The following is a 16,064-nucleotide window of genomic DNA, read 5'->3' on the forward strand; positions in this document are numbered from 1 at the left end:
TTTAGATTCTGATTGGGTTCAGGAATCCCAGGGTGGGAATGGAAGAGGTGCTGGGAGAGAGAGGCTGAGCTGTGGCTGCTGGGGTTGAGATGGGGGAGGAAGGAAGGATGGGGCCAGGCGCAGGAGAACAGATAGGATCCAGGAAGACCTGCCTGTATCCGTGAAGCCTAGCACACTGCCTGGCTTCAAAGTAGGTACATGGGAAATGTCAGAAAAACAAATCCAGCAAAGAAGCCAGGACAGGGTGAAATTCCTTCCCAGAAACTTGAGAAATCCACCTGCTTATCCCATGACACGATATGACCAGGATGGAATGTTGGTGGGGGTGGCAGCTGACCCACCTGTTGTTATTCACGTGGCCTTTGTCAAACCATATCCCCACTCTCATAGTCTCATCCTATCTGAGATGTTTCCTTTTAAAAAGTCTTCTCTAATCACTCATTCAGCAAATATTTATTGACCTCCTAGTATGTGCCAAGCCCTGGTCTTGTTGCTTGGGCTTCCACCCTAAACAAAACGATCACCATCCCTGCCCTTATGAATCCTAAACACTGAAATGCATGGTTACAGGTAGCGCCAAGTACCATGAGGGAAAGGTGGGCCCAGGCTCTCTGAGAGAGTGGTGAGGGAGGGCTGATCACTTTTACAGGGAAGTGACTTTTTTTTTGAGGTGGAGTTTCGCTCTTGTTGCCCAGGCTGGAATACAATGGAGCAATCTCAGCTCACTGCAACTTCTGCCTCCTGGGTTCAAGCGATTCTCCTGCCTCAGCCTCCTGAGTAGCTGGGATTAAAGGAGCCTGCCACCACGCCCAGCTAATTTGTTGTATTTTTTTAGTAGAGATGGGGTTTCACCATGTTGGCTGGGCTGATCTCGAATTCCTGACCTCAGTTAATCTGCCCACTTCGGACTCCCAAAGTGCTGGGATTACAGGCGTGAGTCACTGCATCCAGCCAGGAAGTGACATTTAAGCCACATCTGCAGATGCTAGGTGTTAGCAAGTCAAGAAAAAGGGAAAAGCAACCCAGGCAAAGGGAACAGCATGTGCAAAGTCTGGAGATGGGAAAGCACTTGGACTATTGTGGCCGTGGGAGGCCAGGGTGGACGGAGCTCACGGTAACGGGATCAGCGTGAAGCAGGGAAGGTTTGGAGGGAAAGGAGCACACAGGACCTGGAACTATGTGAAAGATTTTCTGTTTTATTCCAACGGCAATGGCAAGAAGGCATTAAGAGTTTAAAGCAAGCAAGGGATGAGATGAAATTTATGTTTCATAAAGTTTATTCAGCTATGGAAAATGGGCTTGGGAGGGTGAGAGTGACCCTGGGGAGACTGGGTGTTGGAGCTCACCCCCGCCCTTCCTAGAGCCCAGCTCCAGCCTTTGGGCCTGTGTCTTCAGCAGATAGCCTGGGTTGGCTGTCACCAGAAGCAGGAGCTATGGGAATTTTCCCAGCGTGCATGCCGAGGAGCCCAGGGCTGTAATAGACTTACTAGTAAGAGAGAGTCTGAGATGAAGCTCAGCTGAGTTAAAATGAAACAGATGACTTTGCAGCAGGACTTGTCAGAGCCTTTGATTGGGAACTGTAGCTGGTGAACCCTCCGAAGGGCCTAGAATGTAGCATGTTCTATACTTATTTTGAAACGGTGTTTTCCATTGAACATTTTCTACCAAGCCCAGTCTGAGAAACTGCTCCGTTTTCTCTTTGCCTTTCTAGGGCATATATGCTAATGAACATGCTTAATTCTCTGTCTCACGACCTCTGCTCAGGGAAGTGGAACACCATTCTCTTTGGTTACAGATGGGGAAACAGACGGGTTCAGTGTTTTCTGCCTGGGAACTTGGGGAGATTAACTGTTAGTCTTGGTAGGCAGCGAATCACAAGATCATCCTGGAAGACTGTGGGGTGTCAGCTTCTTCCACTTCTGTCCATGTCTTGCAGACAACACTGCCCTGTCCTATCTACTTAGGGACATCACCATTAGTGTCTACCTCTCCTGACTCTCCTGATTGCTTGCCTTTCCTCATGATCTCTATTTTTTTTTTTTTTTTTTTTTTTTTTTTTGAGATGGAGTCTTGCTCTGTCGCCCAGGCTACAGTGCAATGGTGTGATCTCAGCTCACTGCAACGTCTGCCTTCCAGGTTCAAGCGATTCTCTTGCCTCAGCCTCCCGAGTAGCTGGGATTATAGGTGTGCACCAACACACCCATCTCATTTTTGTATATTTATTAGACACAGGGTTTCACCATGTTGGCCAGGCTGGTCTCAAACTCCTGACCTCAGGTGACCTGTCCGCCTCAGCCTCCCAAAGTGCTGGGATTACAGGCATGGGCCACTGTGCCCAGCCTTCTCATGATCTCTTATTGGCTTTGGGAGAAGTAAGAAGTTGACTCCCTCAACTAAGAGCTTCAGTGCCCTATTTTTTTTTTTTTTTTTGAGCTGTAGTCTCTCTGTGTCGCCCAGCCTGGAGTACAATGGTATGATCTCAGCTTTCAGTGTCCTTTCTATGAGAAGACAATGAGCCCAGCATTTTTGGCGCCCAGGTCTTTTTATGATGCTTCCAGCACAACCCCCTGAAGCCCCTCTGTCTTCCTGGTTCCATCATGAAGTGTCCGCTGCTGGGGTCACTATGTTGGGTGCCATCCAAGTGGATGTGGTCATTTTCATCCCTGCCCTGGCGTTGTATCCCCAGTGATGTGAAGGAAAAAGACAAGCAAAGAGAAGCAGCTCCACAAAACCTGTTTCAGTAGGTTATGTTTTTATTCTACGTTATTGGTAGGACAGGGAACAGGGCCAAGACCTCCACATTCCCCTGGGAAGAACAGTCAGGAGAATTAGATACATCTAAAGTGGGCACAGGACGGAGGCCAGATCTTCCCGGGAGGTGGCTGGAAAGACTTAGGCTTAAGCCACGGGAGCCAGGCCGACCTGGTTGTTTGCCCTGTCGAAGACAGTAAAGTACTGGCGGATGAAGACATCACCCAGGATCCAAAGCTCTCCAGATTCGGTGGGGACGTTCATGCCCTGGAAGCCACTGATGCAGCTCCCCTCGCTCTGGAGAAAAGGAGAATAAAAGTGGAGCTGCGACACCGATTCAGTAGTGATAGGCGCTGGGTGATAAGCATCCAGGGCGCCCTGGTCCAGCTGCAAGGCACGTGCAAGGAGGAGCTTCCTGGCTCAGTGTCCAGGGACTTGGCTGTTCTTGGCCTGGAGTCAGCCTGTAGAAGCTGTCCACTGAACGACTGGTTTCTATGCATTACTGGCCATTATCTGGTGTTTCTGGCAGGCACAGGAACCCTGACATCAGCATCGGTGCTAAGGGGCTTAGGGAGAATTCAGCTGCTAGGAAGGAGTTTGAAAACCCTGCTGCCACAGCCTTTTCTCATTATTATTCTGATCCGGTCAGGGGCAAAGCGGATGAACTCTTAGCCCTCTTGCCTCAGTAAGTCACTGTGCTTCGACCTTGTCTGCACATCACCTGGGGAGCTTTGAACCCCCGCAGCCCCATCCCATTGCTCAGGCCTTTCCCTCTCCTAATGTAATCAGAATCAGTGGGGGAGCCCAGGCATCAATGCTTCTTGTTGAGTAACATGAGTCGACTGGCAAAATTAATTTTCCACCTGACGTTATAATAACAGAAGGGAAAGAGGTTTCTTGTGGCTCGTATAGCTGAAGATTTGCTACTTGATAGAGATGGTAGAAGTGTGGGAAGCCCCAGCCTATGGAAATTAGGATTTCCTTTTGCCCAACCCTTGGTAGGTCTGATGTGATCAGTCTCACTTGGTTAACCTAACTACACTCTGAAGGTGGGGAAAGCTGCCATCTCTATTTTTCGGGTGAGTAAACAGGGTGAGATGAGTTGTAGCTTGCTCAGAATCAATGGGCTAGTGATTCAGACCCAGGACTTGGACCCAGGGGTCCAAATAGAATCCTCTTTTCACTCCATTAACCTTTGCTTCACTTGTTCCCTTAGGGGGCTGTATCCGAGTTCTTATTCCTGCATTTGTTTTTAATATATTCTTTTTCTCTGGAGGCTGTCTAGGGCAGATGTTCGTCTGCCTCTGCCTGTTGGCTTCAGCTCGTGGAAGTACACTTTCCCTCTGCAGAGGGGGACTGTGTGGCCACATTCTGTGTGAACCCCTCTAGTGGTTGGTCCAGAGCCTCCTCACCTTCAGGATGTAGGCACTGGGTGGCAGGGGGTACTGGACTCCATTGATGGTGAAGACGATGTCGGGCAGGCTGCTGATGGCTGAGCAGCTGACCACCATCTGGAAAGAGTGAGGGTGGAAAAGTTAGAAGGGTTTTCGTCCCTTCTGCCTGGCACACCCACTACTCGAGTGTAGAACAGAGCAGTCGGGGCTGGACTCACGTCGCCGTCTGAGTTCTCGCTGGCTCCGATGTCGCTCTGGATGTTGGCAATGGGGCTGGTTGGGCCGGTCAGCAGAGAGGTGCCAGTGTCAACAATGGCCTGGCAGCCCTCAGCACAGGCGATGGTCTTTCCGTTCATGGTGATGCTGAGGGTAAGAAGCAAGTTAAGGTCCCTGAGCCCTCAGGGGTACTTCTCTCCAAGGAGGAACCAGGAGGTGAACCCAGACATTCTTCCCCACCCATCCATTGGCCAATACGTGAAATTTCTGTTCCTCTCGTTCACGCCCTCATTCATCCCGCATTCATTTACCCTACAAATATTTCGCGAGTGCCTACTCTCTGCCAGGCATGGGAAACGCCAAGCTAAACAAGACAGCCTCACAGTTCTAGGCTGCAGGGAGCTCCCGGCCTAGCTGGCAAGATAAGTTATGTTGGCAGAAGGCAAGATGATCAGCCAGGCATGCGGCAGGGAACAAAAACAGGGTCCAGGGTGAGAGAAGATGAAGGGGAGAAGCCAGGTGAGCAGACACCCAGGGATGCCAGGCAGGTGAACAGAGAAGGAGGACATCATCAGGGGACGGTACGCGGCGAGGGACAGAGACCAGAGGGCTGGGGCAGGTGTTGGAGGAACTGGTGAAATTCTAGCATGGCTGGACAGACATGAGGTGATCCGTGTGTCCTGGTTTGCCTGGGCTGGTCCCAGTTTTAGTACCGAAAGTCTCTGTCCTGGGAAATTGTTCATTCTTGGGAAAACCCACACAACTGGGCACCCTAGCAGGCCAGCTGGGAGAAGAACAGCGCAGAAATGAAGCTGCAAGGGAGACCGGGGAGGCCCTGAAGGGGAGGGTGGAACGAAGTGACTTGAGACAATTTCTTAGCCATTTTGGCCCACTTCTAGACTGAAAGTGACATGTTTCCTCGAGTGGCAGGAGTGTGTGCTGGTTCACAGGCCCCTTAAATTGTGAGACGTGTGGACAGGTGGGTCCCCCAGCTCTCCCCAGGGATGCTGGTGGATGGTCCTGCCTCCGTGACTAGGAGGACAGTGGCTATCTCACCCTTGCAGAGTCTCGGCTTCCCAGACAGCTCTTCCCTCCTCCTCCTGCAGGGAGGTGTATTTCTAGGGGTCTCGGTGTTGGCCAACTTCCACCTTCCCCCTGGAGTGTGTTCCCCTTTGCCAGCTGTTCCTGGGGGGATTCTGGAAAGCTTGTTAGCTATGAATCCATAAGGAAATGGGATCTGGGGCCCAGGCCTGGATGCTGCCCATCCATGGCAGTCTCACCTGTCCACGGTGATCTGCCAGTAACCCTCGACAGTAACAGGCACCCAGTTCAGACTTCCAGTGTAGTAAGAAGAGTCAATGCCACCAAATATCACCACGCTGCCACTCTTGTCATCGCTATGGAAAGTGAGGGGAGAAGACACGAATTTTTTTGTTCGTCCATTTGTGTGACCATCTGCTGTTGCCTCGTGAGAGCTACCCTTGATTGGGCACTTTCCAGGGCTGTCCTGGGGGTGTGACCAATGTGGTTTGTTTTCCTCTTAGGCCAGGGCCCATGCAGTGGGCACTGTCATTGTTATTTCCACTTACCATGAGGACACTGAGCCTGAGGGAGGTGAGGCCACCTGCCCAAGGTCACACGGCAGGGGAGTGGTGGAACTACGTTTGGAAGAACACAGGCCTTATAGGTTGAGTGTATGGTTTCCATCGTGGTACCCACTTTAGTTGCCATGGGGACCCCAGGGAAGTGAGTGCGTGACAGTGTCGGCTCTTAAGGACTTGATGGTGGAGGCCACTGGTTCTTAGGTGGAAGCAGTTTTGCCCCCAGGGGACTGTCTGGAGACATTTTGGATTGTCATGATTGGGTGGGGGTAGGGGATGCTGCCGGCATCTCATGGGTGGAGGCTGGGGATGCTGCCAAACATCCTACTATGCACGGGACAGTCCCCGGCGGCAAGGACTTATGCTGGTCTGAAATGTTAACAGTGCCCAGATTGAGAAACTCGGATCTGGCTGGGAAGATACAATGGCCCCACATGAAATATTTAAGTGCTCATAAAGGCAGATGATGTTTCAGAGCCACCTCGAACATCCCAGCACTTTGGGGGGCCGAGGCGGGTGGATCACGAGTTCAGGAGATCGAGACCATCCTGGCTAACACCATGAAACCCTGTCTCTACTAAAAATACAAAAAATTAGCTGGGCATGGTGGCGAACCCCTATAGTCCCAGCTACTTGGGAGGTTGAGGCAGGAGAATGGCATGAACCCGGGAGGCGGAGCTTGCAGTGAGGCGAGATAGCGCCACTGTACTCCAGCCTGGGCGACAGAGTGAGACTCCATCACAAAAAAAAAAAAAAAGAAATTAATCATCCGAGCACTGGCCATTTCTAAAACTTGACTCCACTCACAGTACCCACCCCACCTTTGCTGTGAACATCTCCCAGTGCAATGCAATATAGTGAGGAGCTAGACGTGTGGTTACCAACCGAGGAAACACATGAATGACGGCGAACCCTTTCAAGAGAGGACGACGTACGTGAGTGTTAGAGGAAAGCTGAATGTCTTAAGAAACTGGAGGATGCCCTCAGGTATTCTTGCATAACACTCTACTCAGCCCAAACTGACATTTGATTTATTCTTTGTTCATTTGTTTGTTTGTTCATTTATTCTTTGTTCATTCCTAGAATTAGCCCATGGTCACAAATGGAACGTAGATTTTATTAAATCATAAAAGAAACTTGCTTTCATGATTGAAAAATGTCATCATTCATGATATGTCTTGATCAAATCTTTTCATTTTTGTGCTATGGAATTTTGGTCTAAGTGTATTCACTTTATTTTATTTGTTTATTTATTTATTTATTTATTGAGATGGAGTCTCACTCTGTTGCCCAGGCTAGGATGCAGTGGTGCAATCTTTGTTCACTGCAACCTCCGCCTCCCAGGCTCAAGTGATTCTCCCTGCCTCAGCCTCCGGAGTAGCTGGCAGTACAGGCACCTGCCACCCTGCCTGGCTAATTTTTGTACTTTTTAGTAGAAACGGGGTTTCACCATGTTGGCCAGGCTGGTCTTGAACCTCCCGCCACAGACTCCCAAAGTGCTGGGATTACAGGCATGAGCCGCCATGCCTGGCTAAGTGTATTCACTTTAAATGGTATCTTTGGGGGCCAAGGATGAGGGAACTGGCACTGAGGGGCAAATGGGTGATGACATTTGAGTTGTGCACATCAAGGGGACAAAGATGCTGGTAAAATAAGATGGAGTGCACATGGCCCGTCGGAGATAGACTTGGCACTATTACTCTCCAAAGACACACTTCTCCAGCCTCAGACATTGACTTTCAAATCCCTTGCTTCCCAAGACCCTCTCCATCGCAGCCAGCCTTGGACAGCTCCTGCTGGGCCGGAACACTGTGACGTCTGGAGGGGGAGCTGGGAGGAGGCCCCTCTCCACTCAACTTACGCGCTCAGGTAGACAGAGAAGAGGTCCTGAGAAACCAGGCCCTGGTTCCAGATGTTGTCAAAGACAGGTGTGGCCCCGGAGGAGGAAATGCTGGGGTAGGCCAGCCCCAGGATGCCGTCGAAGGGAGCGAAAAACAGGAAGGAGCCGGGTTCGCTCTCGCTCAGGCCGAAGATCTGGTTGGTGTCAGAGATGCCTCCAACCTGGGTGGGGAAACCGAGATGATGTTCACCATCAGGTCATGTTCACTGAGCTCTGGGTGCCAGCCTGAGGCCCAGAGCCACCCTGGTTCATCTCATGCAGGACTTGGCTTCCAGGGTATCAGCCCGGAAGGACGGGAGAGGGACTGTCTCCTGGAATGCTCATTCCTCTGCTGGAGGTAACCGTGGCAGTTGCTCTCCAGATGGCCACAGTCTATGACTCAGGGTGAGATTTTGCTGGAGAACAGATGGTCACTGGGTGTTTGTGTTTCTGATGAACAAATGCAAAGCAGACCCCAGACCCCAGGCGTCTGACCCCTGCCATGCCCCGCAAGTAACAGGGAGGGCTTGTGGAAATTTTGTGAGTTTGGGATGTTGCATGTCGGGACAAGAAGGAAGAAGAGGAGGTGCCAGTAGAGAATTGAGACTTTACTGACTCTCCCCACACTCCACAACATTCCGCTTGGGTGGAGCTGAGGTTGGGTTATGGCTCCCGGCACCCCACCCTTTTACTGACTGCCACCCGAGCTAGCAATGTCTGTGACATCTCTGCTGCTTCTCCCCCACCCTGCACCCCCAATCAGGTTACATTTGTGATCACCAAGACCCGTCTTGCTGGAATAAGCTTATTTTGGGGGTGCCTGATGGGGAGATGCAGCGGCAGCCTGCAGGTGCCCACCTTGACAGTGTCATATCCGAGGATGCCTGTCATGCTGCCGGTGCCGTAGGTGATGGAGACTGTCTCGCTGGTGGACTTGTAGGTGGAGGAATCCTGAGGGTTGAAGAGGTTGTGATCCACTGCAAGGACAAGCGGTGATTGTTATTCTCTGAGAGCTGGGTGAAGGTCATGGGCTGGGATGTCTTCCTGGGATGGGGTGTCCTGGCCCTGGGATGGGCTCTGGAGGTGAGCAGTGATCTTTCCCCCTAGACTCTTGGAGCCCAAGAGACCCCAGGTCCTGTCCTGTCTCATTGAACTACTGGGAGCATTCACTGATGGCAGGTCCCCAGCCAACCCCAAGGGCCTCCCGGGGAACCCCTGGGCCAACATTGAGCGGGGCAGGCCCGTGGCTGCCCAGTGACGAGCACTTTCACCGTCTAGCCCCCGGCCAGTGCTCGCGTTATGATGTGGATGATGCCACAGACACCTCATCTTCATTAAAACTCAGGTGAAAACACTAGAAGAGGAAGGAACCTGCAACACACATTGTTCGTGACTTCCAAAGACAAACTCTCTTTCATTAGCAAACCAATGATTTTTTTTTTTTTTTTAAGCAAGGTCAGCACTGACCTCCGGCATATTCTAGCCAGGCTTTGAAGCCATTTTCTCACACGCACTGGACTCTTTCCTGGTGGGCTCTTCTACAGCCCTTTGGCCCTGTCTTGCTTTGGGCCCCCCATACTTCCTCTCCCAGGCTGTGGTTATTTAGGAGAGCTTCTCTCTGCCCTCGGACTGTGTAGTCTTTGACCGCGGGGATCATATCACTCATCCCTTTACCCCCTGAGCCCAGTGCTTGGCAGGTAGTAGGTGCTCAATAAATGCCTGTTGAGTGGCTCCAGCAGGCTTGAGGTGGGAGCTGTCTGAAGCCCGCGGGTGTTCAGGGTTCCCCAGGGTTGGCTGGTGCTGGGAAGCAAGAGAGTGGGGTAGGGCGGGCTGGGCACTTACTGCAGGCGAGACTGTAGCAGTAGACTGAGGGCACCCACAGGTTGGAGGAGCCGGTGTCAAAGACGACGGTGAAATCCTGGGCAGGAGTTCCGATGCCGATAGAGCCGAAGTACTCCACCTGCGGAGGCGAGGACAGGGCAGTTCATGGACCGGGGACTCTGTTTTGAGGCCTCCCTAGGGGCTGTCTCTGGGTCATCTCCTCAGTCCGCCTCTCCACCTTTTCCTTTGTTCCTCACGGTTCTTGACTTTCTCTTCCCAGACACTGCCTTCATCCTTCAAAGCCCAGCCGTGGCGTCCCTTCTTCCTTGAAGTCTTCCCTGATTGCTCCCCCAATTTACCCTCTGCTCTCTGTTAAGCACCACAAGCACCTAACAATCTGCTGTTCCCTCTTCAGCTGTTGTTTTGTCTGTCACAGTCTTCCCATCCTTACAGCGTATATTCTCAGAGGATGGGGGTGGAAACTTCTAGCACCGGGCAAGTGACATCTTAAGTGCTTGTGCCTTAAATTGTTTATCAGAAGCTAAGCAAGCCCCTTAAAGATGGAAACGTGTGCAGTTTCCTGATTTCTATATCTAGATGTGTACAGCAGGTTGCAAGAAAGGGCTTTGCCAGTATTTTTATTCTTTTTTTTTTTTTGAGGTAAGTCTCGCTCTGTCGTCCAGGCTGGAGTGCAGTGGCGCAGTCTCAGCTCACTGCAGCCTCTGCATCCTGGGTTCCAGTGATTCTCTTGCCTCAGCCTCCCAAGTAGCTGAGATTACAGGTGTGTGCCATCACGCCCGGCTAATTTTTGTATTTTTGGTAGAGACAGTGTTTCACCATGTTGCCAGTCTGGTCTCGAACTCCTGACCTCAAGTGATCCACCTGCCTCTGCCAATCTACCAGTATTTTTCTTCTCAGTGGCAGCACTTTCCCCCCTTGCCGGCTCTGTTCCCGCCACACTGGTCTGCTTGCTGTTCTTTGGCGATGACCAGTCACTCCTGCCCTAGGGCCTTTGCACTGGCTATTCCTTGCGCTAGGAAAATGCTTATTCTAGATCTTTCCTTGGCTGATCCTTTTTTCCAAAATCAATCATTCAGATCTCTAGTCAAATGTCCCCTCTGTCAACAGGCCTTCCGTGACCACTTTATCTAAATTTGCCCCCTCTCTATCTTCTTTTTCCCCATAGTCCAATTAATTAATTAGTCATGGCCCTCATCATTACCTGAAATTATCTTACACGCTTGTTTATTTGTCATCCCCTTTAGAGTATAAGTTTCAGTAACTTTGGTTATTCACCATCATTTTGGCAACTTGCATAGCCTCTGGCACATAGAGAGGTGCCAATGTTTGTTAAATATTTGTGAACCAAATAAATGCGCTAACTAAGCCTCTTACCAAGGGCCTGCCAGACCCCATGCTAAGCACTCCAGAAAACATGATTGTGTTAATTCCTGGCAACAACCTCTGATGCTAGATATTAGTGGTTCTGTTTTCCAGACCAAGAAACAGGCTCAGAGTATTTAAATGACTTGTCCAAGGTCCTGTGGCTTAGAGGCACTAGGACCCACATTTGCACCAGGTCTGCTGGATGGCAGAGGCCAGTCTCTGAACCACGGGCATCACTGCTTTGTGCCCTGTGCCAGTCACAGAGGGGACATACAATATCTGCGGGAGGGCAGGGTGTTTGCTATCAGGTCTCAAATAAGAAAGTCAGGGTGATCTTTCTGAAACTCAGATCTGATCTGTTTAAGATAAATCAGAGGCAGTTAGGGTGGAGCCTCTTTGCGTCCACCCCTTGGCTCCTCGGACCGCAGTCTGCAGCACCCTTCTTCCCTCCCTCTGAGCTCCGCTTCAAACGCACTGTGCTCCTGCCTGCTACAGGGTTTGGCACAAGGGATCAGGCTCTGCGGAGTTCTGTCTTGTTCTCTTGGAAACTCCCGCTCTTCCTGCATGGCTCCAGGGAGGCTCCCTGCCCAAGTGGCAGACTCTCGCAGTGTGACACCTTCACTCTGTAGTCCTCCTGCTGCCTGTTCTTTTCATTGGTTTGCGAGATTCCTTGATTACTGTGTTTGTCTCCTAGGCTATGAGTTTGGTCACCGCTGTTTCTCCCTGAGCCCAGCACAGGCCCTGACATATAAGGAGGCGCTCAGAAGAAATTAACATTGCATGAAGGAGTGAACGAATGAATGAATGAACAAAAGAACAACAGCTTTGACTGTGAGCTTTCCTGCCTGCCCTGGGACACTGACATCTAGGGGGCAGAACCTGGGTCACTGCCTGGAGCCTCAGGGCCCCGGCCCGTCCTCCAAGACCCCTGGGACACCCTCTTTCCTACTGGCCAAGTCCTCAGAGCTGGCCCCACCACTTGCCCACACACTCACATCCAGGTAGTTCTCCAGGGGCTGTTCGTGTAACAGGGTGGGAGCCTTCCCCTGGGGGAAGTACTTGCTGGCTGGGTTGAGGTTGTGCTTCTTCAGGAAGTCCTTCAGCAGGCCACGCTCGGACAGGGTGCGCCTCAAGGACTTCTTTCTGATGAGGGGGACCCTGTGGTTTGGAGAAGGAAGAGGAATTAGGCAAGGATTCTGCACAGCGGGTGCTGTGGCAGCCCCAGAAGGGAAGGGAAGCTGGTCTAAAAGAGGAAGAAGGAAGGAAGGGAGACGCCCCCACTTCTGCCCAGTAATGCAAAGAAGTTAAGCTGACTAGTGGTGGAGCTGGGAACCAAACCCAGGCTGGACTCTTAACCAGCTGATCTAAGAGACGAAGATGGAAGGAAGGGAGAAGCTCCCACTTCTGCACAATAATGCAAAGAAGTTAAGCTGACTAGGGCTGGAGCTGGGAACCAGATTCAGGCTGGGCCCGAGTTTTAACCATGTCTGCAGGGCTGCCTCCCAAAAGGGCAGAGAGAGAGGCAGAAAACGGGGATGGAGACAGCCAAAGAGAGAGAGAGAGAAAAAAGGGAAGAAGGAAGACACGGGAGGAAAGAAAGGTGATGTGAGAGGCAGCATCTTCACTCCCACGCCACCCGGACTCACTTGTACATGATGCACTCAGAGAGCGCCACCAGACCCAGCAGCAGCAGCCACTTCATGGTTGTTCCCGGATCCCAACTCGAGGGAGAAGGCAAGACGGGAGGAAGGTGCAGAGCAGCAGCATGAGCTGCCCCTTATATACAGCTTGGGTCCCACCTTATCGGCCTCGGAAGGTCACCGGTTCCCTTGATCCCAAACAGAAAAGCTCCTGATAAGATTGTCTCTGCCCTGAGCCACATTCTGAGACCTTTCCAGCTGAGGCACTTTCCATTGTAACCTTGTGCCATGGGGAGGGGGAAGGGTGCCATGGGGGTGGACCCGCAGAGAGAGAGAGAGGAGCAATGACCTGGAGGCTTTTTTCTTTTCTTTTCTTTTCTTTTTCTTTCTTTTTCTTTCTAAGCAATGACCTTGAGGCTTATTTGTTTTCTTTTCCTTTGTTTCCTTTCTTTTCTTTCCTTCCTTTCCTTCTCTTTCTTTCTTTTTCTTTCTCTCTTTCTCTCTCTCTCTCTTCTCTCTCTCTCTCTTTCTCTCTTTCTTTCTTCCTTTCCTTTCTTTCCTTTCTTTCCTGACGGAGTTTTGCTCTCTCGCGCTGCCACAGGCTTATTTCTGAAGCATCGACAAGGGCCTGTGTTAAAACTTTACAGGCTGAGCATTTCGACAAAGTTGGTTAAAAGTGCGTTTCACACACCACTGGACAGATGTGAAGGAGCCCCAGGTGGCCTGATTTGTCCCAGTGGGCATGCAGCTGGGGTTCTTAGAGAGCAGCCCCCGACTCAGTCATAGGTGGTACTGGTTGTGGTCACTGCTTATCCACAGCACATGGGGGGTCGGTCGTTTGGGACTCAGGACACAATTCCCCACATAAATGTCATTGTGTGGGGTTGTTGGGCGTCTGACTAGCCTATGGGACTTGCAGTTTGCTTTTGGTGTAACTGGGCTGAGTCTGGGTACACGGGGGAGGAGGGAGAGAGCACCGGGAGAATGCTGCCTTCCCTTCCTGGAGGAGGTAAACTTCAGACAGGCCAGGTATGTCTTTGGAATCTGTGTCCCTCCCTTTCTGCACCCCTTCTCTTTCTTTTGCTCCTTTCCCACCCTCTCCACCTTAGAGATCCCACCTGGGTCTGATTTCTCCAGGTGCTCCAGGCTTACAACTGAGTTGAAATCAGCTACAATGGAGTGAAGCAATCTGGGCAAACAATTCATAGTCGTGGGTGAGTGACTTAGAAAGAGGATGCTTGGCTGGGTGCTGTGGCTCACGCTTGTAATCCCAGTACTTTGGGAGGGTGAGGAAGGTGAATCACCTGAGGTTGGGAGTTTAAGACCAGCCTGGCCAGCACAGTGAAACCCCATCTCTACTAAAAGTAGAAAAGTTAGCTGGGCATGGTGGTGGGCGCCTGTAATCCCAGCTACTGGGGAGGCTAAGGCAGGAGAATCGCTTGAACCCAGGAGGCAGAGGTTGTGAGAGGTGAAGCCGTCTGGGTTTCTGAGTCGATTAGGGACTTGGAGAACTTTTGTGTCTAGCTAAAGGATTGTAAATGCACCAACCAGCAGTCTGTGTCTAGCTAAAGGCTTGTAAATGCACCAATCAGCACTCTGTGTCTAGCTGAAGCGTTTGTAAATGCACCAGTATGCACCAGCCTTTGCACTCACCACGAAGGTCTGCAGCTTCACTCCTGAAGCCAACAAGACCACGAACCCACCAGAAGGAAGAAACTCTGGACACATCTGAACATCTGAAGGAACAAACTCCGGACACACCATCTTGAAGAACTGTAACACTCACTGCAAGGGTCCGCGGCTTCATTCTTGAAATCAGCGAGACCAAGAACCCACCGGAAGGAACCAATTCGGGACACAGTTGCAATGAGCCGAGATCTTGCCACTGCACTCCAGCCTGGGCGACAGAGCTAGACTCTGTCACAAACAAACAAACAAACAACAAAGAAAGAGGATGCTTACCAACCCAATGGATCCTCCACTTTGTGAGCTTTGATTCAGTGCACAAAGTAGAGTGAAAACTCTGATGCAGAAATTGCTGGGGAGGAAGACAGGGGAGGGGGGAGGTCATGATGTGGATAGGAAGCCCTGTCTCAGGGTCTCGTTCTGAAATCACATCCCATGAGGCATCCTCAGACTGTCCAGCCGTGAGAGCCACAGGTTCTAAAACAGCTCCAAGTTTCCCCCAGTGCCTCCAGGTGAGTATTCAGGAGTGGGCAGTGTGGATAAGTTCAGGGACAGTGGTGGTTAGTAGAAAACACATTGACATTTCAGACTCCCCTGTTAGTTGACATCTTTGTGCCCCAGATGTGTATCCTGGGCCCATTTTCTTTTCTTTTCTTTTCTTTTTTTTAACTGTGAATCTCACTCCAGTATGACTAGCCCTTGTATTTTCCACGTTCACGTCTTCTGGTGCCTCCTTCTTTTCCTGTCTCTTTCCTCCCTCTCAAGCCTCTCTCTCTCTCTCTCCCTTTTTTGACAGGGTCTTATTCTGTCACTCAGGATGGAGTGTAGTGGCGTGATCATGGCTTACTGCAGCCTCAACCTCCCACGCTCAATCGGTCCTCTGGCCTCAGGCTCCGAGTAGCTGGGACGAAAGGCATGAGCCGCTACACCCAGCTAACTTGTATTTTCTGTAGAGACAGGGCTTCACTATGTGGCTCAGGCTGGTTTGGAACTCCTGGGCTCAAGCGATCTTCCTCCCTCAGCTTCTCAAAGTGCTGGGATTAAGGTGAAGCACACTGCACCTGGCCCTCTCTCTCTTTATGGATATATAATATTTTACATATTTTTGGGTACATGTGATATTCTGTTACATGCATAGAAAGAGTAATGATGAAGTCAGGGTATTTGGAGTATCCATCACCTAAGTATGGGTTGATCCTAGCACTCATGTGAAGAACCTGATGGTCCTGAAGATGCTGCCTAAGTTCTGGGGGCACCAGATGGAATCCCCTCACTCAAGGCTGCCAGCAGATGGAAGGGAGGGAGCTTGGAGCCCAAGGATAGGCACTGATTTTGGGGGCACAGCTTGTCTGGGGCCCACATGGGAATTTTGAGTAGAGGAGAAGTATATTTGGGAAGCAGAAGGAAGATTCCCCAGGCAGAAACCTGCAAGCCCCTTTACACATTCATTCAAATGCCTTATTGTGCACTTGCTGTGTACCGTGCAGGGATGCTGTAGCTGCTGAGGGTACATCCCTGAGCATGGTAGGACTAGGCCGTGCCTTTGGCGCATTTGTGTTCAGTTGAAGGGAAAACTGGTGTGGAAGGGGCTCTTTCTTTCCGCCTGGATGGATATTAGGATCACATTGAGGGGAAGCTCTCGGATTGGTGAAGATGATGATGTTTCTCCACATTAGAGATTTTAGCACCC

At 51.0% G+C, this 16,064-nt stretch overlaps 1 protein-coding gene across 1 annotated transcript; it reads right to left on the reverse strand.

Moving 5' to 3' along the window:
* Positions 1-2,781: 2,781 nt before the first annotated feature.
* Positions 2,782-13,110, reverse strand: LOC129007727 (pepsin A-5-like). Its single transcript, XM_054438935.2, has 9 exons — positions 12,695-13,110; positions 12,044-12,206; positions 9,684-9,801; positions 8,700-8,818; positions 7,824-8,023; positions 5,642-5,758; positions 4,364-4,508; positions 4,164-4,262; positions 2,782-3,048 (listed from the first exon to the last, which is right to left on the reverse strand). The coding sequence occupies exons 1-9, from the start codon at positions 12,748-12,750 to the stop codon at positions 2,899-2,901; spliced, it is 1,167 nt and encodes a 388-aa protein (XP_054294910.1). The 5' UTR covers positions 12,751-13,110; the 3' UTR covers positions 2,782-2,898.
* Between the last annotated feature and the right edge of the window lie 2,954 nt (positions 13,111-16,064).

Source organism: Pongo pygmaeus, chromosome 9 (assembly GCF_028885625.2).
Source record: "Pongo pygmaeus isolate AG05252 chromosome 9, NHGRI_mPonPyg2-v2.0_pri, whole genome shotgun sequence".
Classification (NCBI taxonomy): Eukaryota; Metazoa; Chordata; class Mammalia; order Primates; family Hominidae; genus Pongo; species Pongo pygmaeus.